The 25,618-nt window shown below is 49.0% G+C and overlaps 1 protein-coding gene across 6 annotated transcripts; it reads left to right on the top strand.

Annotated features, from left to right (window-relative positions):
* The first annotated feature begins 6,531 nt into the window (after nucleotides 1–6,531).
* On the top strand, nucleotides 6,532–19,273 carry LOC129626251 (histidine-rich glycoprotein-like). 6 transcript variants are annotated; one of them, XM_055545407.1, is made up of 6 exons: nucleotides 6,532–7,017; nucleotides 9,152–9,304; nucleotides 9,468–9,628; nucleotides 10,922–10,992; nucleotides 15,970–16,345; nucleotides 17,202–19,273. In XM_055545407.1, exon 6 carries the CDS (start codon nucleotides 17,543–17,545, stop codon nucleotides 18,467–18,469), a length of 927 nt encoding a protein of 308 aa, XP_055401382.1. In that variant the 5' UTR covers nucleotides 6,532–7,017; nucleotides 9,152–9,304; nucleotides 9,468–9,628; nucleotides 10,922–10,992; nucleotides 15,970–16,345; nucleotides 17,202–17,542; the 3' UTR covers nucleotides 18,470–19,273. The 6 variants fall into 6 exon arrangements, with proteins under 6 accessions (XP_055401382.1, XP_055401383.1, XP_055401381.1 ...); XM_055545408.1 differs by lacking the exon at nucleotides 10,922–10,992 and having other exon boundaries at nucleotides 9,471–9,628; XM_055545406.1 differs by lacking the exon at nucleotides 10,922–10,992.
* Nucleotides 19,274–25,618: the final 6,345 nt, after the last annotated feature.

The raw sequence follows: 25,618 nt of genomic DNA, 5'->3' as shown, positions 1-25,618 counted from the left end.
ACTCACCAGGGGTACGCAAGTCCATGGTTGTGGCCCCTGTTGGGCTGGTGACATCTTCACCAGCTAACTTGTCCTCCAAATGAAGAGGTTAGGAGCCCTCCCCTCTCCCCTCTCTTGATCCAAGCCCTAACTAGACATGTTTAGCTTTCTCAGTAGATGGTTCAGGGACTTCCCTGGTGGTCCAGTGGTTAAGACTCTGCTTCCACTGTAGGAGTCATGGGTTCAATCCCTGGTTGGGAATTAATATCCTGCATGCTGCAAGCCAAAAAAAAAAAAAGAAGAAGAAGAAAGATGACCCAGTGGTACTGGAATCAGCTCTGGAGTAAGGCAGCCCTGGGTTTGAATCTCAGATTCACCATTACTAGCTGGATGACCCTTGAACAGATCACTTCAACTCAGCTGCATTAGCTGAAACCAGGGGGTAAGGACAGTGATAAAGAAGGCATCAGCACAGTGCTTGATGGAGAGGAAGCCGCCATGTTTGTTAACTGTTATCACTAATATTATCATTACAGGCCCTTCTTTCAAGAACTTGGGATCTTTTCACTTGTATTTTGGCCAATGGACATAAAAATGACTCACCTGTGAAGAGCTCAAAGGTGGCCGGAAAAGGGTAAGCAGATTTGCACAAGGGCCAAGAATCATTGTAGGAAGAAAAAGATAAAAGACCCAGAACCTTCCCTTTGGATGTCAGCCTCAGAGCACCTTGAGTGGGTTGCGGTGATCGCTGAAAGGACGGGGACCTCGCCGTGATGGAGGCTGTGCCTAGTGGGGTCCAGATGGTCACAGAGGGAGGGCCAGCTTGGCACTCGAGGGCAGATGCTCACGAAGGAAGAGCTGCAACCCTTCACTCATCTGTGTCTCCTCCAGACACTTAGAAGCCCATCCTGGAATCTGCCCTGCTCCTTCTCTCCTCCTCCTTGGCCCACGTATTTGCTTCCACCTGAAACACCTTTTCACTTCTTGTTATCCAGCAAACCTCATATCCTTCATGATCTAGCTGAGCAGCCATCTGTGGTAGCTTTGGTGACATCCCCAGGCAGAATGATACACCCCATCCTCTGTGCTAAGAGTGTACTTCTGTTCTGTGTGCTCCTGGAAGCTTCTGTGCCCTTTATTAGGGTACTTAGCCCATTGGTCTCTGTGCCAGCATCCTACATTGTACATTCTTCTGTTACAGCACCTGCTTGTGTACTAAGTCAATTCAGTCATGTCTGACTCTTTGCGACCCTGTGGATGGCAGCCCGCCAGGCTCCTCTGTCCATGGGATTTCCCAGGCGAGAATACTGGAGTGGGTTGCCCTTTCTTCCTCCAGAGGATCTTCCTGACGCAGGGATTGAAACCGTGTCTTTTATGTCTCCTGGCATGGGCAGGCGGGTTCTTTACTACTAGCGCCACCTGGGAAGCCCCCAGCACCTATTGCACTCCTATAGTAATAGTAACAGTAATAATGACAATCGGTGACTGTTGGCAGCTTCACCTACATGCCAGGCTCTGTGCCAAGGGCCTCACAGGCAGAACCCCACTGGACCCTCCCCAGGTCCCTCTGAGGTCCGCATCTCACAGCTGGATAGAGACCCGTGTTCAAACCTGCGGCTGGCTACCTGGTTCTGGAGATTGAACTCTTAAAGGCCTGTTGTTACCCTTGTGACTCCGGCCCCTGAACCCTCACTCCCTGGAAAGAGCCAAAGAGCCGAGTTTATCTCTACCTTTGTGTACCCAGAGGCTCGCAGGATGCCCGTCACCCATCGGGCACCTAAGGAATGCCAGGAGACATAAAGTCCCATTGCACTGTGCTGATGTACCAACATTTATTAAACCGTGTCCCCTGCCACGGGCGACGGCTTCCGGACACGTCTCTCCTGGGTCTGCGTTCTTTTCTTTGGGTCGGATCCCGGGATCCCGGGGGATGGAAGTCTGGGCCGAAGTCATGGCGCTGCCTCGCGCCGCCACGTCATCCTCCACGAAGGGGCCGCAGGCAGAGGCGGGGGCCAGTCCGGATCTAGGCGGCCCTCGGACCCTTCTCACATGCAGGGGCTCGAGCCTCACGCCCGCCGCTGGCCCCCCGACCCTGACCTTGGCCCGAGGGGCCTCTTCCAGCTGCGGTCCCCCAGCCCAGGCGGCTAGGCAGCCGGATCCTGCCCGGGGGAGGGTAGCAGCCCCCGGGGCATCCTCGCTGGCCGCTCTTCCGCCTCCGGTTTCTTATTTGGTGGGGAGAGAGAAGGATGGAGGGAGGCAACCCGGGAGAAATGTGTAGGGGGTGGGAGTTGGGGGCGGGGAAGGGGTGGCCACGAGTATCGAGTATCGGGGGCGGGGTGAATAAGACTTCAGTCTCCCGTCGCTTCTGGGCTGGGGCAGCTACCGGATGTCTTCGGACCTTCGCTCCACATCCTTGGATGGCAGAGAGAGAGGCAGTTTCTACCCTGGCCTGTAGCGCTGGGTGGGGTGGGGTGGAGTTGGAGTGGGGAGGGCTGGCCAGGCGATTTGGGGCCCCTCACCCCACACCCCCAGCTGGACCCCCTCCTCCCTTCTTTTCTCCTTTTTCCTTCTAATTCTACATCATCTTCTGGCATTTCCACTCTACCTACAAATAGAAGGCCAGAGACAACCTGCCTGGTCAGGGATGCTGGGGTGAGACCAGAGACCTCTACCTAAGCAGAGATATCAGTAACTCTCACACCCAGGTAAGGGAGTCCTAACCAGTTGCCCATCAGAACAAGACCCAGTTTCCCCCTCAGTCAGTCTCTCCCATCAGGAAGCTTCCATAAGCCTCTTATCCTTATCCCTCAGAGGGCAGACAGAATGAAAACCACAATCATAGAAAACTAATCAAACTGATCACATGGACCACAGCCTTATCCAACTCAGTGAAGCTATGAGCCATGCCGTGTAGGGCTACCCAATACGAACGGGTCACGGTGGAGAGTTCTGACAAAACGTGATCCACGGGAGAAGGGAATGGCAAACCACTTCAGTATTCTTGCTTTGAGAACCCCACGAACAGTATAAAAAGGCGAAAATATATGACACTGAAAGATTAATTCCCCAGATTGGTAGGTACCCGTATACTACTGGAGATCAATGGAGAAATAACTCCAGAAAGAGTGAAGAGACAGAGCCAAAGCAAAACCAATGCCCAGTTGTGGATGTGACTGGTGATGGAAGTAAAGTCTGATGCTGTAAAGAGCAATATTACATAGGAACCTGAAATGTTAGGTTCATGAATCAAGGTAAATTGGAAGTGGTCAAACAGGAGATGGCAAGAGTGAACATCGACATTTTAGAAATCGTGAACTAAAATGGACTGGAATGGGTGAATTTAACTCAGAGGCCAATTATATCTACTATTGTGAGCAAGAATCCATTAGAAGAAATGGAGTACCCCTCATAGTCAACAAAAGAGTCCAAAATGCAGTACTTGGATGCAGCCTCAAAAATGACAGAACGATCTCTGTTCTTTTCCAAGGCAAACCATTCAATATCATGGTAATCCAAGTCTATACCCTGACCTGTAATGCTGAAGAAGCTGAAGTTGAACAGTTCTATGAAGACTTAAGAGACCTTCTAGAACTAATATCCAAAAAAGATGTCCTTTTCATTATAGGGGACTGGAATGCAAAAGTAGGAAGTCAAGAGATACCTGGAGTAACAGGGAAATTTGGCCTTGGAGTACAAAATGAAGCAGGGCAAAGGCTAACAGTTTTGCTAAGAGAATGCACTGGTCATAGCAAACACCCTCTTCCAAAAACACAAGAGAAGACTCTACACATGGGCATCACCAGATGGTCAATATAAAAATCAGATTGATTTGCAGACGAAGATGGAGAAGCACTATACAGTCAGCAAAAGCAAGACTGGGAGCAGACTGTGGCTCAGATCATGAACTCCTTATTGCCAAATTCAGACTTAAGTTGAAGAAAGTAGGGAAAACCACTAGACCATTCAGATATGACCTAAATCAAATGCCTTATGATTAAACAGTGGAAATGAGAAATAGATTCAAGGGATTAGATCTGATAGAGTGCCTGAAGAACTATGGACAGAGGTTCGTGAGATTGTACAAGAGGCAGTGATCAAGAGCATCCCCAAGAAAAAGAAATGCAAAAAGGCAAAATGGTTTTCTGAGGAGGCCTTACATATAGCTGAGAAAAGAAGAGATGCGAAAAGCAAAGGAGAAAAGGAAAGATATAAGCGTCTGAATGCAGAGTTCCAAAGAATGGCCAAGGAGAGATAAGAAATCCTTCCTCAGCAATCGATGCAAAGAAATAGAGAAAAACAATAGAATGGGAAAGACTAGAGATCTCTTCAAGAAAATTATGCCAAGGAAACATTTCATACAAAGATTGGCACAATAAAGGACAGAAATGGTATGGACATAACAGAAGCAGAAGGTATTAAGAAGAGGAGGCAAGAATACACAGAAGAACTATACAAAAAAGATCTTCATGACCCAGATAGCCATGATGGTGTGATCAGCTCACCTAGAGCCAGACATCCTGGAATGTGAAGTCAAGTGGGCCTTAGGAAACATCACTACAAACAAAGCTAGTGGAGGTGATGGAATTCCAGTTGAGCCATTTCAAATCCTAAAAGATGATGCTGTTAAAGTGCTGCACTCAGCATGCCAGCAAATTTGGAAAACTCAGCAGTGGCCACAGGACTGGAAAAGGTCAGTTTTCATTCCAATCCCAAAGAAGAGCAATGCCAAAGATTGCTCAAACTACCACACAATTGCACTTATCTCACACGCTAGTAAAGTAATGCTCAAAATTCTCCAAGCCAGGCCGCAATAGTAGGTGAACTGTGAACTTCCAGATGTTCAAGCTGGATTTAGAAAAGGCAGAGGAACCAGAGATCAAATTGCCAACATCCATTGGATCATCGAAAAAGCAAGAGAGCTCCAGAAAATACATCTAATTCTGCTTTATTGACTATGCCAAAGCCTTTGACTGTGTGGATCATGACAAACTGTGGAAAATTCTTAAAGAGATGGGAACCCCAGAGCACCTGACCTGCCTCCTGAGAAATCTGTATGCAGGTCAAGAAGCAACAGTTAGAACTGGACATGGAACAACAGACAGGTTCCAAATTGGGAAAGGAGTATGTCAAGACTGTATATTGTCACCCTGCTTATTTAACTTATATGCAGAGTACATCATGCGAAATGCCAGGCTGGGTGAAGCACAAGCTGGAATCAAGATTGCCAGAAGAAATGCCAATAACCTCAGATATGCAGATGACACCACTCTTATGGCAAAAAGCAAAGAACTAAAGAGCCTCTTGATGAAAGTGAAAGAGCAGAGTGAAAAAGCTAGCTTAAAACTCAACATTCAGAAAACTAAGATCATGGTATCTGGTCCCATCACTTCATGACAAATAGATGGGGAAAAAATGGAAACAGTGACAGACTTTATTTTTTTGCAGATGGTGACTGCAGCCATGAAAATAAAAGACTCTTGCTCCTTGGAAGAAAAGCTATGACCAACCTAGACAGCATGTTAAAAAACAGAGACATTACTTTGCCAACAAAGGTCCATCTAGTCAAAGCTATGGTTTTTCCAGTAGTCATGTATGGATGTGAGAGCTGGACTATAAAAAAAGCTGAGCACCGAAGAATTGATGCTTTTGAACTGTGGTGTTGGAGAAGACTCTTGAGAGTCCCTTGGATAGTAAGGAGATCCAACCAGTCCATCCTAGAGGAAATCAGTCCTGAATATTCATTGGAAGGACTGATGCTGAAGCTGAAACTCCAATACTTTGGCCACCTGATGCGAAGAACTAACTCATTTGAAAAGACCCTAATGCTGGGAAAGATGGAAGGCAGGAGGAGAAGGGGACGACAGAGGATGAGATGGTTGGCTGGCATCACTGACTTGATGGACATGAGTTTGAGCAAACTCCGGGAGTTGGGGATGCACAGGCAGGCCTGGTGTGCTGCAGCTCATGGGGTCACAAAGAGTTGGACCTGACTGAGCAACTGAACTGACTGAACTGAATGAGTTTCAATGGCAACCCACTCCAGTATTCTTGCCTGGAGAATCCCATGGACAGAGGAGCATGGCAGGCTATGGCCCATGGAGTCACAAAGAGTCAGACACAACAGCACAGCACAATCAGTTGAGACCTATCTACTCACCTGTAGGTTGCCAGATAAAATCAGGATGCCTAGTTAAGTTTGAATTTCAGATAGGCAATGCATGCCACTTTTAATATTTGCCCCATGCAATATTTAATATAAGTATGCCCCCTATTGCATAGGACACACTTCTACACTGAAAGAATTATTCCATGTTCATCTGCAATTCAAATTGAACTAGGCATCCAGTTTTTGATTGAACGAGGCTTTTTTTATTTGCTGAATCTGGCAACCCTTTCCCTGAATTTGAAACTCAGAATTCTGCTCCCTCCCCTACCCCAACCAGCCTCTTTTTTTTACCTTCTTGGTGGAGGTTTGGCCTCTCCTAGACCCAGGCTCTTTTTAATTTTCCTCCTCCCCTGGTTTTTATTTACTTTAGCAAAATCACACTGGGTATCGATTTCAAAGTCTTTGATGTTATACCGGAGACTCGGTTGAGGGTGCCTGAGCTTTAGGAAGGTTTCCTCAGGACACTGGGAGGAAAATAAACCTCAGAAAATATGCTTGACATTTTTTCTTTCCTCCTGAAAAGAACGTCTGTGGGTCGGGCTCCGTTCTGGTCACGGGAGCGCAAACAGTGGAGTGAAGGCCAAAGCCCCTGCTTCTCAAGCCTCCACCGGCTATGGTCCTGGCCCGTGAGTGATTTATCTCCAGCTGCACTGGCGGCTTTCCCAGGGTTTCCATCCTCAGCTGAACTTACTGAGGGAGGCCCTAAGCCTGCAGGCTCCAGGGGATCCGAGAAGTCAGCGAGACTGGGGCTTCCCAAGCCGTACTGTGCACATGGATTCCCTGGGGAGCTTTCTCCAGCCCTAGCGCTGGGGCTTGTGAACCCAGGATCTCTGGACGTGGACCCAGGATCTCTGGACGTGGACCCAGGCATCGTGAGTTTGAAAAAAATCTCCTCCTCCTTCTAGTGGGAGGCCCCAGGAGCCGGAGCCCTGCTGCTCTGGCTGGTGGGAGTTGATGGGTAAATGCCCCAGGTCCCTTCCCCCTTGTTGGGGTAACTCTGAGGCCCTTGCCTCTCTCTGGTGGTCACCTCTGTCCTGGGTGTCCCAGCTGCCCACAGCACTAACTGGCTTCCTTCACTTCCTAGGTGCTTTTGCTTGCAACCAACAGACACCAGGTTTGGTCTCTGTCCTCCTTTCTCGTCCATTTTCTCATCCAACCTCTTCTTTGCGTGAGTGCCTGCTCGGTCACGTCTGACTGTTTGCAACCCCATGGACTGTAGCCCACCAGGCTCCTCTGTCCATGGGATTTTCCCAAGCGAAAATACTAGAGTGGCTTGCCATTCCCTTCTCCAGGGACTCTTCCTGACCCAGGAATTGAACCTGTGTCTCCTGCATCTCCTGCATTGGCAGATGGGTTCTTTACCACTGAGCCACAGGGGAAGCCATAGAGTCCATCACAACCATCCAGTCTGGCCGCTAACCCTAACCCTTATTCTCACGGACTTCCCTCATTTTCCAAGCCTTCATATCAAGGTTGCATCTGTCTTTTAGAATTTCCATCTTCAAGATAACTGAGTTACTTGTGCCCCACTCCCCAGAGCATTCCCTGGGAATTTTTGTTTGTTTGTTTTCTAAATGACTTCCAGGTGGGTTATTTGTACCAGCCACTATGCGACAGGGCTGGGACTTACTGAAATTGGCTTTTACCAGTCAAGTCCCACCCCTGGGCCTAGGGTGGGGTCAGATATACAGTCTGCATGGCTGCCAGGTGGTGGGGGGTGGACCTGGGGGAGGGGGAGCTTTGGGAGCAACCACAAGGTAAAAGAAGGGTGACCTGCAGAGGAAGGGGTGGGGTGGGACAGGAGAGTAGAGGGGTTGTGGGAGCCCTGAGCATCCTAAGCTGATTCTCAGAAAAGGCAGTGTCCTTTGACAGTTCTGAGGCTCTCTGACTGTGGTTTCAGCTCCTGGCAAACTTCTTTTTTCCACTGTGGGCGGAGTTGTCTGTTAGCCCGGCTGTGTCTACGGGAGGGGCCTCCAGAACAGATCCTGGGACAAGGGCTCATGTGCCTGTGGTTTATTAAGGAAGTTCTCCCAGGAGAAACTTCTAAGGGAGTGGAGAAAGCAGGTCAGGACAGAGGGAAGGCCACGGCGGGAGCAATTTTAGGCAGAGTCCCGCAGAGGGTGTGTTAGCCTTGGGACCTCTGGAGCGTGAGGAATGCTCAGGGTTATCCTGACTCGAGGCAAGAGGGCCAAATGTCCATACTCCTGTTAGTCCTTCACCAAAGATGGTGGATGAGTGGGTGTGGAAGAAGACTGTGAAGTTCCAGTGCTCCGGGCTCACCGTCTCCAGGCAAGGAAACTCTGTGGCAGGCGGACAGCCTTTCAAGGACGAGCCCCAGGGGCACTCTCTGGAGAGCAAAAGCCCTTTTGAGGGGGGAGGAGTCAGCGATACAAGCTGTTATAAGGAGACCCAAGGGGTGGGTGGGGCCCCGGGCATTGCCCACTCCAGGCCACGGTGGCCCGATCAGCCAAGTCCACTCATCAGCTTTCACCCATAAAGCAGGGTTTCCGCCTCTGACCTGTCGGCCCAGCTCTCACATTAATTTTGCTCAGCCCCAGCGAGCTGGTCTGCCAGTGCCTTAAGGCCTCTGCACTCATTAGTTGCTTAGTTGTGTCTGACTCTTTGTGACCCCCCTGGACTGAAACCCACCAGGCTCCTCTGTCCATGGAGTTCTCCAGACAAGAATACCGGAGTCCATTCCCTTCTCCAAGGGATCTTTCCGACCCAGGGATCGAACCCAGGTCTCCTACATTGCAGGCAAATTCTTTACCGTCTGAGCCACCAGGGAAGCTAGTTGCCAACATTTAAATCTTAGGCAATTTGTGCGCGAGAATCTGGGTCTTTAGGTCAGATTTATTATCGGAGGCCCACGTTCCACGTGGCCACAACTGGTGGAGGCCACCGTGTCTTCCTGTGCTGATCAATATTAGTGGAGGGTCCTGATACCACAGCCTCCACTGTTCTCTATCATGTTCCAAACACATGCACTATAATTTTTCTTCATAGGAGAGTCAAGAGGAAAGATGCTGGACTCTTATCTATCAAGTGGAGGGAAACACACAGCCGAGGACAGTTAATGTGGACATGAGATGTGTTTGCGTCTGAAGACTGCAGCCCAAGACGCCCATAGGAAGCCTCCATCCTGGTGCCCGCTGGGCTGTGAGTTTGGCCCTCCGGCTATGAGCTTGGCGCCCCCACCAGACACTTCCTTTTCCACCAGGATCCAGCTGCTTGCCAGCCCCTCCCCCACCCCACTTTGTTAGAAGCAGCTGTTTTTCCCCTTCCAGCCCTCCAAGTGCTGATTTCATTTCTTTCCCGACAGAAGTTTGGAGCCAGGAGGGAAATGGTTTGGCAGGAAATCAACAAGCCATGGGAGGAAGAGGACAGAGTGGAGAAAGCAGACGCCTCACAGAGGGCTGGGCCGAGGGGGTCTGAGTGGGCTCCAAAGACCCCCGGAAGTCCCTGCAAATCCCTGGAGTCCGGGTGGGTTAGTGGCCTCCGTGGACTTTACTTGCTCTCCTCTGAGTTGCTCTTAGCAGCTTTAGCTGGAGTGGATTCCAGAAAGTTCTTTTTCCCAGCAGTTTTTCTCTCTGGTGTCGCTGGAGAGAGGTGAAGGCAAGCAGTGGGGAGGAAGGGAACCATGGGTCCCGGGGCTGGCAGGGCACGTTTGAACATGTGTGCTGAGTGTTGACAGTGCCAGGGCAGGAGACTTGAGGGGTGATGAGAGGTACCGGAGGACCAAAGGCTGGAGAGCTGTAATGTGTGGAGGCCGTCGAGACTCAGCTCCCGTGGCCCGTGGGACAGGTGGCCCAGGCCCAGAGGAGCCCAGTCCCCCGCTCCCCAAGGTCTCATGTTGTCCCTCCACCCTCACCCCAGCCACAGCTGCTCCGGCTCTTCTCCCCTAAATCGCCCTCTCCTCCCAACCCAGCTAAACCAGCGTCTTTTGAGTTCTGGAAAAATTCCTCTCCCCTTAACTATGCCATAAAAGGGCTGAAAGTTTCCAAAAGGAACACTTAACTGAGACACAGAGGGGAAAACCTGGGCGCAGAGAAATGGCTGATGTTACAGAGTGCAGACCCAAGTCCAGCTCAACCGCACATCTGGCGGGGGGTCGCCTGGTAGTGCAGGAGCAACTGTTCTTGGAATTCCTTGACTCAGTCCAGCCTGTGTGGTGGCCGCGAACACAGGCCGACTTCTGGGCGGAAATGTGGCTGTGGGGTTGGGGGGCTGTTTCCAGCCTTGTGGGACCTTCAAGTTGCTCAGAGGCTGCTGGGCCCAGGTCTTTGTCTGAGAAGGAGCTCTCTGCATCTCCACCCCACCCTGGGCTGAGCCAGGCCCCTCTCAGCAGCCCTCCCCAACCCAGCCACCTCCTTGAGTCTTGTCCTGGCCCTGCCTCCTTCTTCATTCTTCTCTTGGAGGTGACTGGCTCCTGGCCTAGGAGAGCCCACCACCCCTCTCCCCACGCCATCTCTCTCTCTGCCTGGCCAGTTTTCCAGAAGCATGTTCCCTGGGTTTGGGGCTGGCTCCAGCCTAGAGCAGCGGGGTGCACTGGGCCCTCCAATGGGTCTCTCCATTTCCAAGCCTGCATCACCTTTGGGGTCCCCTAGGAGTCTGGTTTCTGTCTTGAGGGATTGAACTTGTCCACGAGGAAGACGTGGCTGATCTACCCAAGTGTAAAGTGTGTTATTTTTCAAAATAGGTAAAACATCTACATGTTAGTATAATCACACATGAAACATAAGTGGCTTCACCCCTCTATCCCTTCTTCTTCTCTAGAGAGAACCACTACCTGTGCGTCTTCCAGAGGTATTCCCTGCAAGCATATATGTGTGTATATTTTGTGCAAGGTATGTACAAATGTATAATATAGATTATATACATTTGTATGTACATATAAATATATGCAGGGCACACACGCACACACACACACAGAGTCAGCCTTTCCTATCTGCAGATTTCACACTATGGGTTCAATAGATTGTGGATCAAAAATATTCCCCCAAAGGAGGAAAGAGAGGGTAGAATATATGGAGAGTGTAACATGGAAACATACATTACCGTATGTAAAATAGATAGCCAATGGGAATTTGCTGAACTCAAATGGGGGCTCTGTAACAACCTAGAGGGGTGGGATGGGGAGGGAGGTGGAGGGAGGAAAAGGGAGGGGACATAGGTATACCTATGGCTGATTCATGTTGATGTTTGGCAGAAACCAACACAATACTGTGAAGTAATCATCTTTCAATTAAAAGGGGTTCCCTGATAGCTCAGTTGGTAAAGCATTGGCCAGCAATGCAGGAGATCCCAGTTCGATTCCTGAGTTGGGAAGATCCGCTGGAGAAGGGACAGTCTACCCACTCCACTATTCTTGGGCTTCCCTGGTGGCTCAGCTGGTAAAGAATCCGCCTGCAATACAGGAGACCTGTATTGGATCCCTGGGTTGGGAAGATCTCCTGGAGAAGGAAAAGGCTACCCACTCCAGTATTCTGGCCTGGAGAATTCCATGAACTGTATAGTCCATGGGGTCCCAAAGAGCTGGACACGACTGAGGGACTTTCACTTTTCAATTAAAAATAAATAAATTAAAAAAAAATTCCTCCCCCCAAATTCCAGAAAGTTCCAAAAAGCAAAACCTGGATTTGCTGTGTGGGCCAGCATTGTATTAGGTATTGTAGGCAATCTAGAGATGATTTAAAGTTTATGGGAGGATGGAGGTCTATCATATGCAAACACTACACCATTTTATATGAGGAAGTTGAGCATCTGAGGATTTTGGAGTGTGGCTGAAGGTGGGGTTGGGGGCCTGAACACAATCCCACTTTGGGAGGGGCAACTCTATATAAATTCATTTAATATATTTTGGAGATAGTTTTGTATGGGCACGGAAAGTGCTTCTTCATTTTAAAAAGTGGCTGCTAGTATCCCTTGTAGCATTGTATATTTGTTTAACCAATTCTTTATTTCCAGGCCTTTGGGTTGCTCCCAATCTTGCTGTCTCTCTAAGCCACAGTGAGCATCTTTATCGTTGTAACTAGACTGCTTGGCACAAGTGCCTATGTGTCTGCAGGATAAATCCTGGCAGTGGTGTTCTTGGCCAAAAGATATGTGCATTTTTAGTTTTGATAAATATTGTCAAAATGCCCTTTAAAGGGCGATTGTACTGATTTCTTAAGTCCCATCAACAGTATTTGAGAGCTTCTGTTTCTCTACACCCTCACCAACACAGAGGGCCATCAAACTTTTTGATATTTGCCAGCCCAGGAGCTAAAAGTAATTGGTATGTAGTAGTCATTATAATTCTTTCTTCTTTATACCAGTGTGGTTAAAACATCTTCTCATTATGTTCAAAGACCCTTTATTCCCATTTCTATAAGTTCTTTTCTAACCTTTCCCATCTTTTTTTTTTTTTGGCTGTACCACCTAGCATGTAGGATCTTAGTTCCCGGACCAAGGATTGAACCCATGCTCCCTGCAGTGGAAACACGGAGTCTTAAACATTGGACCACCAGGGCGTTCTCTATCTCGTGTTTTTTTTTTTTTTAATTAGGTTGTTGGCCTTTTTCTGGACTTCCCTGGTGGTTCAGATGGTAAAGAATCTGCCTGCAATATGGGAGACCTGGGTTCGATCCTAGGGTTGGGAAGATCCCCTGGAGAAGGGAATGGCTACCCACTCCAGTATTCTTGCCTGGAGAATCCCATGGACAGTGGAACATGCTGGGCTACAGTCCATGGGGTCGCAAAGAGTCAGACATGACCGAGCAACTTTCACTTCACTTCAGTTGGGTTTTTTTTAATTGATATCTAGAAGTGCTTTATATATTAAGGAAATTGACCTTTGCCAACCCCCAAGTTGTAAATCTCTTTGTATTTTGTTTATAATTGGACTTTTATTAGACACTTGAATTTAAATTTTTAATATAATTACATTTATTACTTTAAAAAATGCCTTCCAAATTTTGTTTTGCTGAGAAAAATCTTTCCCACTCTGAGCTTAATTTAAAAACATATTCCATTTTTCCTAATGCTTATATGGTTTGTTTTAATGTTTAAATTTCTGACCCATCTGGAATTTATTTATTTATGTACTTATTAATTTATTGAAGTGTAGTTGATGAACAATATTATGTTAGTGTCAAATGTACTACATAGTAATTTGACAATCAAATGCATTATGAAATGATCATAGCAATAATTCTAGTAACCATCTGTCACCATACATAAAGATTAGTATTTATTACTATATTCTGTTAGCTGTAAACCACATCCCTGTGAATTATTTACTTTGTAATTGGAAGTTTGTGGCTCTTCATCTCCTTCAGCTATTTTACTCAACCCCTGACCTGTTGGTGACCACCTGTTTCTTCTTTGTATTTATGAGTCTGTTTCCGTTTTGTTTGTTAGATTCCACATATAATGAAAATACCGTGTGCAGTATTTGTCCCTCTCTGTCTGGCTTATTTCACTTAGCATAAAACACTCTAGATTTATCTGTGTTGTTGTAAATGGCAAGATTAACTTCTTTTTAATGACTAATATTCCATGCGTGTGTGTGTGTGTGTGTGTGTGTGTGTGTGTGTATATATATATATATATATAACCTAAACTGTATCCATATATAAAAACTAATCAGTATCCATTCATATACTGGTAGGCACTTAGGTTACTTCCATATCTTGGTTATTGCAAATAATGCTGCAGTGAACATCAGATCAGATCAGATCAGTCGCTCAGTCACGTCCGACTCTTTGCGACCCCATGAATTGCAGCACGCCAGGCCTCCCTGTCCATCACCAATTCCCGGAGTTCACTGAGACTCATGTCCATCGAGTCAGCGATGCCATCCAGCCATCTCATCCTCTGTCGTCCCCTTCTCCTCCTGCCCCCAATCCCTCCCAGCATCAGAGTCTTTTCCAATGAGTCAACTCTTCGCATGAGGTGGCCAAAGTACTGGAGTTTCAGCTTTAGCATCATTCCTTCCAAAGACATCCCAGGGCTGATCTCCTTCAGAATGGACTGGTTGGATCTCCTTGCAGTCCAAGGGACTCTCAAGAGTCTTCTCCAACACCACAGTTCAAAAGCATCAATTCTTCGGTGCTCGCCTTCTTCACAGTCCAACTCTCACATCCATACCTGACCACAGGAAAAACCATAGCCTTGACTAGACGAAACTTTGTTGGCAAAGTAATGTCTCTGCTTTTGAATATGGTGTCTAGGTTGGTCATAACTTTCCTTCCAAGGAGTAAGCGTCTTTTAATTTCATGGCTGCAGTCACCTTCTGTAGTGATTTTGGAGCCTAGAAAAATAAAGTCTGACACTGTTTCCACTGTTTCCCCATCTATTTCCCATGAAGTGGTGGGACCAGATGCTATGATCTTAGTTTTCTGAATGTTGAGCTTTAAGCCAACTTTTTCACTCTCCACTTTCACCTTCATCAAGAGGCTTTTGAGTTCCTCTTCACTTTCTGCCATAAGGATGGTGTCATCTGCATATCTGAGGTTATTGATATTTCTCCCGGCAATCTTGATTCCAGTTTGTGTTTCTTCCAGTCCAGTGTTTCTCATGATGTACTCTGCATATAAGTTAAATAAACAGGGTGACAATATACAGCCTTGACGAACTCCTTTTCCATGTCCAGTTCTAACTGTTGCTTCCTGACCTGCAGTGAACATAGGGGTGCATATAACAAATATTTCAAATTAAATAAAATAAATATTAAATAAATTAAATATTTCAAATGAATATTTTGTTTTCTTCAAGACAATACCCAGGAGTAGTATTGCTGGCTCATATGGTAATTCTATTTTTGATTTTTTGAGGAACCTCCGTATGTTTTCCATAGTGGCTGCCTCTTTTTCCATTCCCAGCAGCAGAGTATGAGTATTCCCTTTCCTGCACATTGTCGGCCACATTTGTTATCTGTGGTCTTTTTGATGGTGGCCATTCTGACAGGTGTGAGCTGACATCTCATTGTGGTTTTGATTTGCATCTCTCTGATGAACAGCGGTGCCGAGCATCTTTTCTTGTGTCTATTTTGGGCTGAGGAGTAAGGTGGGGATCCTGCTTTATTTTTCCCAGGTGGCCGACCAGTTGTCCCAGTGAATCAGGCTCTTCTGAAGGCTCCCTCTTTTCTCCATGGATATAACTATGAAACCGCTTTCTTCGGCACATATTTAGTGGGGAGTTGGTGGGGAGGTGGGTGACAGATCCTGTCTTAGTCTCAGCCCTGTTTTCTTGAGGGGTTCAGTTCAGAATCCAAACTTGCAAATTCCACTCATGGAAGCAGAAGCCCTGCAGTTCATGAGGCATCTCTTTTCTCCTTGGAGGGTGGCTCCTTGGTCCCACCTTCCCCACTTTCCCTGCCAGGGCCACAAAGCACACCTTCCACTCGCCCCTGAGCAGTGATGGAGGAACCCCAGGTCTAGTCCCCGTGGAGCACGTCCAGGTCTGGTCTGTGCTCATCCACACCCAGGGGCTTCAGAGGCTTCCCCTCTCTTTATCTTCAGAGCACAGCTCTGGGTGGCTCCTCACCTTCCTGGTTTAGGGATGAAGGTGATAAGGCTTGGAGAGACTGTGCCAGCTCAGGATTGGATCCCGAATCTGAATACCCAGAGTCAAATTCAAGACCTTGTTCTCAGCACCTCCAGTTTTCCACACCTCTTTGCATCTCAGGTTTCCCCTCTGCAGGCACTACTGGCCCAGCCAGGACCCCTCTCCCTGGGTGCCCCCTAGTACTATCAACACCCTCCTCTGCAGACGTCTATCAGGGTCAACTCACTGCTGGGCGACCATGAATGGTAATGAGTTTTCTTTCTTATTATCTCCAGTTTTACCAGAAATGCAGCGTGGTGGCCAGTCCATACTCTGAATTCGTGGTGAACCGACCAGCACCTGCATGTGGAAGGAGGGACATCACTGATCCAATGGACCCAAGTCACCAGCCGTCAACCTGGCCCCTCTCGCTGCTCTGGTGCTGGGAGCTCCCACAATCACACTCGTGCTTTAAAGGCCACCTGGATAATTTTCTTGTTCTAAATCTGAGCTTATTCAAAGAAAAATGACTTTGGCTTGGCGTGTGAAAAAGGTCAGGTCATTGCATTGTTGGAAACGTGTACATGCTTGCAAAGAACGGAGAATTTTCTGAGCGTGTGGCTCCCTCAGCACCTTTACCGTGATTTGTTTCTCCCTTTGTGTGGAGTCCGGGTGAGTGTTTTTAAAAAGGCATCTGGAAGCCTGAGCGTCCTGTCATCTGCAGGAGGGGGCGGGTCAGCTGGCCACTGCCGTCCAGGGGAGGAATGTGTTTTTGACTAAAATATGAAAAGTTTCAACATTCATTCTAGAATCTGCCAACACTCATTAATTTTTCCTTTCATAAGCAATTGTTTAAAAAGGATTTTTATTTTATGTTCATCTTAGTTTTCCCCTGACTTTTCATTTGAAAAAATTTTCAGCCACAGAAAACTGTGAGAATAATAACTGTCAAATTCATCACCAGTTAACATTTTGCCACATTTACTCTTATCTCGATATAGAAACACAGACATTGGTCCAAAAAAAATCAGTAATATTTCCCTCATTCTTTTCCTCTTGGTTCTTTTTTTTTCCCCTGGACTATTTGAAAGTTGCACATTTTGTGCAGGTAAGTCTGCACGTCTATTCTAAGACATGAACATTCTCCTTTATAAGAACAAAACCCTTATCACACCAGTGAATCTTAGAGGCACATCTGGTCTCTCTCTGGGGCCAATACTCAGATTTTGCCAGTTTTCCTAATCCTGGCCTTTCCCTCTTGATCCAGGGTCCAGATAAGGCCATCGCCTCCCCCGACTGCTGGGTCTTCTCTCCTGCCTCTCATTTGAACCTTCTCCTACCCACCTTGCCTTTCCAGACGCTGGTATTTTAAAGCGTTCAGGTTGTTCCTTTGGCATTTGTGCGTGCATGCTTAGTTTCTCAGTCGTGTCTGACTCTGTGAGCCCATGGACTGTAGCCTGCCAGGCTCCTCTGTCCGTGGGATTTCCCAGGTAAGAATACTGGAGTGGGTTGCCATTTTCTTTTCTAGGGGAACTTCCTGATCCAGAGATTGGAACCCACATCTCCTGCATTGTAGGCAGATTTTTTACCTGCTGAGCCATCCAGGGAACCCATTTGTTTTGCAGAATTCTCTTCAATTTGGATTTGACTGATTCCTTTTTATGAAGAAACTCGGGTGAATTATTGTCTACTTTGCCAGGATCGATCTTAAGTTCTGCTTTTGAAGAGCTGCTCACATCAAATAAAACCCAGAAGATACAGAAGAATTCATACGCAAGGGTCTCTCTCCTTTTCTGTTTCTTCCTGGAGGCAAAGTGTGCTCCAGATTTCTGTGTCTCCTTCAGAGACAACACCCCACGGACCTGTCTGATGGTGGCTCCACGCCCCTACCTGGGGAGCTCAGTGGGTGTGACCGTCTTGCCTCTTACGCTCTTGCCTAGAAGCCTCAGAAGACCATCAGAAGTCCCGCTAAGATGCTTATCTGGCCACTGGTCCTTCCCCTCCCTTCTCACCCTGTCACAATGGTCTCCCTCCCGAGTGAGACAGGCTGGGAATTGGGACCCTCAACCCGAGTCCTTGCAGGTTGCACCTGGACAGACATTCAGGAAACACTTGTGCAGAGTGGCTGTGTCTGCACACACACATAGCATGCATACACACACATGCCACACATGCACACATCAACAAATACACACATATACCACACACACACCCCACACACCATATGCACACACACACACACACACACACACACCACACCATATGCACACACCCATCGTACACACATACCCCCCTTACACCACACACCATATACACACATACACCACACACACATACCACACACCATACACTCACACAGACCATACGTACACATACCATACACACACACACACACACACCATACACCATACACACACCACACACACACACGCCATACACACATATACCACACACATACACCATACACACACACTATACACCATATGCACACACACACCATACACACATATACCCCACACACATACACCATACACACACACACACCATACACACACCACACACCATATGCACACATATATCATACACACACACACACCACACACACACACCATACACACACATACCATGCACACATACAGCATGCACACACACCACGCACCATATGCACACACACATACACACACACACACACACACACAGCAACAGAGGCTTCTGGTCACCAGCTCTCCTGAGCTCCCAGCCAGAACCACCTGGTCAATCCACAGAATGGTGAGAAAGAATGCATTACTGTTTTGAGTCAGCATTTTTGGGTTTTTATGACACAGAATTAGGTGGCGGAAGCAGGGCTGTTTCTGCTCCGCAGGTGGGAGTGAGCCAGCCTGCTGGAGGGATGCAGGGTTTGCCTGCCTTGGGGACCTGCAGGGGTAGAGACAAGGGCAGACACAAAGCAAGGCTTTTAAAATAAAAGTTATTTTTATTTACCAAAGTAATATACAGTACATACACACACACACATATGTGGCAACAACTCAGACGTATCAGAAAATGTTAACATGAAAACAGCTGCACCTCACCTGCTGAGATTTCCTACTGTCCGAGAGACAACATTTTTTGGAAGTTAGTTCCAGTTTATGTTTTTCTCTCCAAACTCCAGATCTCAAACTTGTACCTCCATTCCTCAGTCCCCATCATTAGACAGTAGCTACTCAGCCTGCACTCTCTCAGATGAGCATTTAGGTCCCTGTTCCCAATGTGTGAACTTTCTGAGACTGTTTCTGGTTTCTGCAGGAGCACCTCCTATTTCAACAACAGTTGCTGATGTAACTCTCGATTCCCAGCTTTGTAGGATAAGGATACTGGCACCTCCTCCCTTTCTTCCGCTTTTCTCCTCCCTTTCGGAGCCCATATTTGAGGGTCCACTTGGACCACTCCATAGCACTGCCTTCCTGGGGGAGTATCCATGAAATTCTCAAAATTAGGTGCAAAGTTGTGTGTGTGTTTAGGTTCCATTTCCCTGGGAGAGTTTAGAACTCCCATCAGATTCTCAAAGGGATAAGATCCAAAGGTGGAATATTGGGCCCTGAAGTGACAGTAAAAGTGTTAGTCACTCAGTCCTGTCCGACTCTTTGTGACCCACGGACTAGAGCCCACCAGGCTCCTCTGCACATGGGATTCTCCAGGCAAGAATACTGGAGTGGGTTGCCATTTCCTGTTTTCCACCTGTCCCCAGACCCACCCCCACCTTCTCTATCCCCTGTGCCCTGAGCCCCCCGGGGGGGGGGCGGTGACTCAGGGCAGGTGGGGAGAATGGAGGGGGTAGGGGTCTCCCTCTGCAGGGTCCTCTCAGGCTGGTTGTGTCTCCCCGAAGGACCCTGCTCCATACAACCACTCTCTCTGGGGACTTCCCTTGTAGGGGTAACCATAGCCTGGTTGCTCCCAGCCCCAGCTCACTGCCTTGTGCCTTGTGGTCCCACCACACCCCACCCACACTCCTGTCAATTGTTCCTTTGAGAACCCACCTCGACTTTGCCTGATCTGACTCTGGCATTTGATTCCTCTGGGACTTTAGAGTTCTCAGTTTCCTTGGACACAAACCCTGAGTCTTCGGTCGTGTGCTCTTGGCAAAGGGAGAAGTTGAATTGCCGTGCTGTCTCCCCAGGGGTCTGGCTGACCCTGTGGGAGAGCTGAAGCTGGGAGGCCTTTTTTGTTACCCCAAATCCAGACAAGGGGCCATCAGCCTTTAACTGGACCCCCAAATGACCAGCCATCAGATTCCTGGAGGGAAGTGCCAAAGTAGATGCCTTCAGGTGTGGGCAGTTCCTGGGAAGGGCCTCCTCCAGTGGGCCCCAACCCTCCCAGGGCACGAGATCCTTGGGGCCCAAGGAGGATGGGGGAGTACACAGCAGAGCCCTCTGCACTCCTGATCTTGGTCTGGCCATCTAGACTCGGGCTTCTTTCCCCCACGCCCCAATTCCTAGCAGTGTCTGACATACAGCAGGTGCTCAGCAAATCCCTGTTGAATGAGAGCTGGGTAACAGGCGTCTTTGATATTTTAAAGTTCATAACCGCAGGACTCCTGTGTGCCACTGTTGTTTTTCTTTTTAACTCTTTGCTTTGAAATGCTTCCATAGAAAACTCATTAAAATAAGATAAAACATTTATCAGATTTCCTATTTGTTAGCATTTGGCACTGTCCTCTCCATATATATATAAAACATAAGTACAGTATGTGTGTGTTAGTCACTCAGTCGTGTCTGACTCTTTATAACCCGATGGACGGTGGCCTGCCAGGATCCTCTGTCCAAGGGATTTTTCAAACAAAAACACTAGAGTGGGTTGCTATTTACTTCTCTAGGGGATCATCCCCACTCAGGGATTGAACCTGGGTCTCCTGCATTGCATGCAGATTCTTTACCATATGCGCCACCAGGGAAGCCCATATATAGTACATATGTATCATATACACACATGCATATATACACTTGGGCTATTATTAATTTCTGAAACATTTGAAAAAGCTGGAGAGTCCTGGGTTTTGCCTGGCAATACTTCAGTGTATGTCTCCCAAACACAAGGGCATCTTCTTACACACCCTCTATGCAGTTTATCAGACTCATGAGATGGGACAGGGACTCAAAACGATGATCTACTGTGTGATCCATGCACACACTCCAGTTGTGCCCATAATGTCCTTTATAGATGCCCTCCCCCCATCCCACGATAAGGATCCACCCCCAGATCATACCGCCTTCAGCCGTCACGTCTCTCTAGAGTCCTGTGTCCTCTGCGGCGCTTTGGAGGACCACAAACCAACTGTGTTGTGGAAGCATCCTTCTGTTTGCGTCTGTTTCCCCGGGATGGGATATGATTCTATCTCTCACTCCTCTGCCCCAGATCTGGCAGGTTTAAAATTCACGGCATCTCTCATCCCAGGGGGAGGAGCCCCTGCTCCCAGTTTCTACTCTAAATCAAAGTCCAAGGCTTAAATGTCCCACTGGAGGTCACATACTTATTGAGTGATGGAGCTGAGGTGGCATCCAGGTGTCTTCCCGGGCAGCCCAGGGTCTTCCCCATCGTCTGGCAGGATGAGTGATGACTGACTGTGACACACACATTTTCCCCTCAGCCTTGGCTGGCCTTTCTCCCCCGCCTCGGTGGGTTCATGGGATGATGGGCAGGAGATATTTAGAAGATGCGAGAGGCTAAATCGATTTTCCAGAGAAAGCACTTAGAGCTGCTCTCAGAGGAAAGCCTCCTGGAGGAAGGAGCTTGGAGTGGAGAGCAGGGCGGGGAGGAGGGCGTGAGGGAGGAAGGCAGAGAAGGCCATGGAGCCTGTGGTGGGTGGGGATGGAGAGGAGAGCTCGCTGTGCTGTGTGACTTTGGAGAGAGGTGGGGAAGGGATGTTTGGAGATGTGGTGGTGGGGGCTGTGGGTTTGGAATATTCCCTCACCCCTGCCCCCCTCCTTTTTCTCCTGTGTTTGCCTCTTCTAGTCACTTTTGATGCTTTTGAACTTTGGGGCTGAAGAAGACTCTTGAGAGTCCCTTGGATAGTGAACCAAGGGATCAAACCAGTCAATCCTAAAGGAAATCAACTTTGAATATTCATTGGAAGGACTGAGGCTGAAGCTGAAGCTCCAGTACTTTGGCCACCTGATGCGAAGAGCTGATTCTTTGGAAAAGACCCTGATGCTGGGAAAGATTGAGGGCAGGAGGAGAAGGGGGAGACAGAGGATGAGATGGTTAGATGGCATCATGGACTCAGTGGACATGAGTTTGAGCAAGCTCTGGGAAATAGTTTGGGAACGCCAGGTAAGCCTGGCATTCTGCAGTCCATGGGGTTGCAAAGAGTCGGACATGACTTAGTGACTGAACAACAAGAAGACATTTTAGAAAACCCTTTCAAGGCTTTGGGAGAGGCCCATGTTTCATGTGAGCTCAACTGTGTTTGTCTGTTCCTGAGGTGGCTGGGCTCTGTTCTGGTTACACACTCATGGATGGAGGTGTCTCCATCTGGGTCACTGTAAGGCTGCCTCTGTGCAGTGAACACAGGTGCAATGTGCTGTCCCGAGGGGCCCCAAGGCTTCTTCAGACCAGCATCGTCAGGCTGTTGAGTTGCAGATGACCACAGAAAGGCTTCTCTGCTCCTTCTGATATTGCATAGGTGCAAGTTTCCTGCCCCTGGACAGGCTGGACATCCCAAGGCAGAGCCCTGGGCATGGGAGAGCACTTGCCCTCCCACATCCTGCCTGCTGGAGCTCTTCCCCTCTTTGGGCCTCAGTCCCTCCATCTGTAAAATGGAGCTATAAATACCGACTTCCAGACAGGATGCGTGTGAGGATTAAGGGGGACAATATGTCATAGTGTAAGGGGCACAGGGGTCTTTGACGACTCCTCATGCCCACCCTCATTTAGGACAACAGCAGGGTGCATGGAGCATGATAGGGCTGAAGGGTCCCCCCTACCCCCCAACCTGACCAGGATTGCTAGGCATCTCCCACACAAATCACACACTCAGTTTTCCCTGTCCTATCTTCCCTTTGTTACCATGGAGATAGGCGACCAAGAGGAACTTGAGACTTAGAGGGTCCTTGAAGGACGCTGGGCCTTGTGCAGGGAGGCCTTGGAGAAGGCCCCTCCCCTGCAAGTTCTCCCCTACAGGGGCCACTGGAGACCCCTCATTCTTTGTTTGGAAGATGCAAGTGTTTTCAGGACATGGCCATTAGCATTTCTCATCTTTCTAGGAGAACAATTGCTAAGAGGAAACTAACAGCAAATCCCCAGCTGTAGCCTCGGAGCAGAGTTTAACATGACCCTTTGCATCTGCCTGTCCCTCCTATGAGCTCCTGGCTGGGCAGCTGGGGCTGCTCCTCGACCCCCCACCCCCACGTCCCATCCAGGCTCTCCCTGCATCTGGGCCACCTCCACCTGCTCCTGCTTCATCCTCTGGACCACATCAGCCCCTGCACAGAAGCCTCCGTGGCTCCCCATTGCCACGTGAGTTAAGTCCTCAGCTCTGCTTTCAAATGCTTTTCCAATCAAATCTTCCAGCATCTTTCTCTGGGTACCCCACCTCTGATTGGGGTGGGTCTTCCATGTGCCTGGGGCTCTCCCAGCCCTGGGCCTTTGCCCAAGCTGCCCCTCTTGCCTGGGAAATCTTCACACATCTCTTCCTACCCCCTCAAAGCTCACCCCAAATGCCATCACCTTCAGGAGGTACCACCCCTCATTTCACCCCCAACCCGATCTCTCCTGCCACTCGTTCTTGGCACTGACTTCGCCTGTCTTGTCTGCATCCTCTGGAAACCACCAGCAGAGGCCAGAGCCAGGTTGCGCCAGCTCAGGTTCAGTAAAGTAACGTGGACAGTTTGAAATCCACCATGGGGGGAGGATTCACGCCAGGAAAAATCAGCAAACACGACCAATCTGTCCAGCAGTATTTACTCACTTTCCACATTTTAGATGCTGTGCTGGAGGTTTTACTTGCTTTATCCCAGCCAACCTTCACATCACCTCTGCAGGACAAGTTATCAAGGAGGCAGCTGAAATAGAAAGGTTGAGAAAATAGCCTAAGGTCACACCAGTAGTGGCTGAGACCTCTCAGCAAGTGGAGGTGGGTACCCTGTGTTTTAGAGCAGATACCCAGCTTTCTTTTGGCACCAGGGACCAGCTTTGTGGAAGACAGTTTCCCACGCACTGGGCAGGAGGCACAGTTTGGGGATGATTCAAACACAATTACATTTACTGTGCACTTCATTTCTACTCTGATGTCGCCACCGATCTGACAGGAGGTATCGGTCTGTGGCCTGGAATCTGGGGACCCCTGCTTTAGAAGGTTCTGCTCTCCCCTTGGGGTAAGGAGGCTGGGTGCTGGGGGACACGCCTACCTAGAGCCTGTGAGACCATCTGGACCAAGCCCGATATACCTGATTCCCTGGATCTCCTGCCCCGATGGCCAGAGGCCTCCTCCCAGGGCCCGTGTGGGTCCTTAAACCCAACCCCAAAGGAAACCCTCGTAGCTCAGTCGGTAAAGTAGCTCACTCTTTCTGCAGTGCAGGAGAGCCAGGTTCAATCCCTGGGTCAGGAAGATCCCCCCGGAGAAGGAAATGGCAACCCCCTCCAGTATCCTTGCCTGGAAAATCCCATGGACAGAGGAACCTGGAGGGCTGCAGTCCATGGGGTTGCAAAGAGTTGGGCACGACTGAGCGACTAACACTCTCTTTCAAAGGAAACCCAGGACTGGAGCGGGTGGAGGAGAAGCTGAGAGGCAGCTCTTTGTGAAAGCTGTTTAGTCATGGGGCTGGGAAGTCGTGTGTGTATGTGTAGGAGGCTTTGGTGGTAACAGGTAGAGTGGTTGGGGGCAGGCCAGGGGCCAGGCCTTCACCTGGTCCACACTCCCCCCATGGCCACGTCCTGGAGTGGGTCTCCATGGAGCTTGAGAATTCTCAAACCTAGCCTCCCAGGTCTTTTGAAAGAGTACAGTCAAGATGGGGACATGGAGTATATTTTACTCATTAGCTTGATTTATCACACTTAGATATTCAGACACCTGGTATGGGCTTCTGTTTGGCCCCGTGGCCCAGGCCGGTGAGTGAAAGGAGAACATGGCCAGCACAGTTTACGTGGCTGAGCCAGGGCCGGGGCCCAGGGCTGGCTGAAGCCAGGATGGCCACACAGCTTTGCTCTGTGCTAATTGCCCAGAGAAGAGTGCGGATGGGGGCGGATGTGCTAAGAGAGAAGCAGAATGGTCAGGCTTTTAGGAGTGCAGGTAATAGCCGGGGACCATCTCAACTCATTACCAGCTTGGACTAAATGCAGGTGGTGCAGAGCTGGGCAAACTGCGAGGATGCTGGATTAGGGACTCCAGTTGCTTGAGGACCATATTGGGGGATGTTCTTTGGGGAGAGGGGGAGGAAGTCTTTTCAGGGCCCCGCCCTGACCCCCTTAACCAGAGCTAACAATGAGGCTGAGATAGTGGACAGCCAGCCCTGTCCGTGGGTGCAGCCCTGGCTTCCTGTAGCCGAGAGCCCCTCCCCTTGCTGCCAGCTTCAGCTTCAACTCCACACTTAGGGGGGCTGTTTGCCACACTGCCTACTGACAAGGGGCCTGGACGTCTGGGCTGGGATGCAGGTCAGAGGGATGGGCAGGGCTGCATGCTTGTTAGGAGGCCTGTATCTCTTGGCCAAAGGAAAAATTCAAGACATCTTTGGTCATGATTTAAAGAAAGAATCAAAGGAAAAGAGGAGCTCCGAACATAGGAAATTCTTACCCGAAGTCAACGCTGGGGCTGGGGAAGGGAGGATGACGTTGGAGCCCCAGCCGGTCCCAGCCTTCTGGGGGACATGTGGCAGTGAAGCTGTCCTCTCTGTGGCCAGAGGTAGGCTCCTGGAAGACATTCTGAGGGCATGAGGTAAAGCATGTGGAGCCGGGTGTGGACTGGGTTACTGG

Source organism: Bubalus kerabau, chromosome 13 (assembly GCF_029407905.1).
Source record: "Bubalus kerabau isolate K-KA32 ecotype Philippines breed swamp buffalo chromosome 13, PCC_UOA_SB_1v2, whole genome shotgun sequence".
Lineage (NCBI taxonomy): Eukaryota > Metazoa > Chordata > Mammalia > Artiodactyla > Bovidae > Bubalus > Bubalus kerabau.
This window is presented reverse-complemented; position numbering and strand designations above follow the sequence as displayed.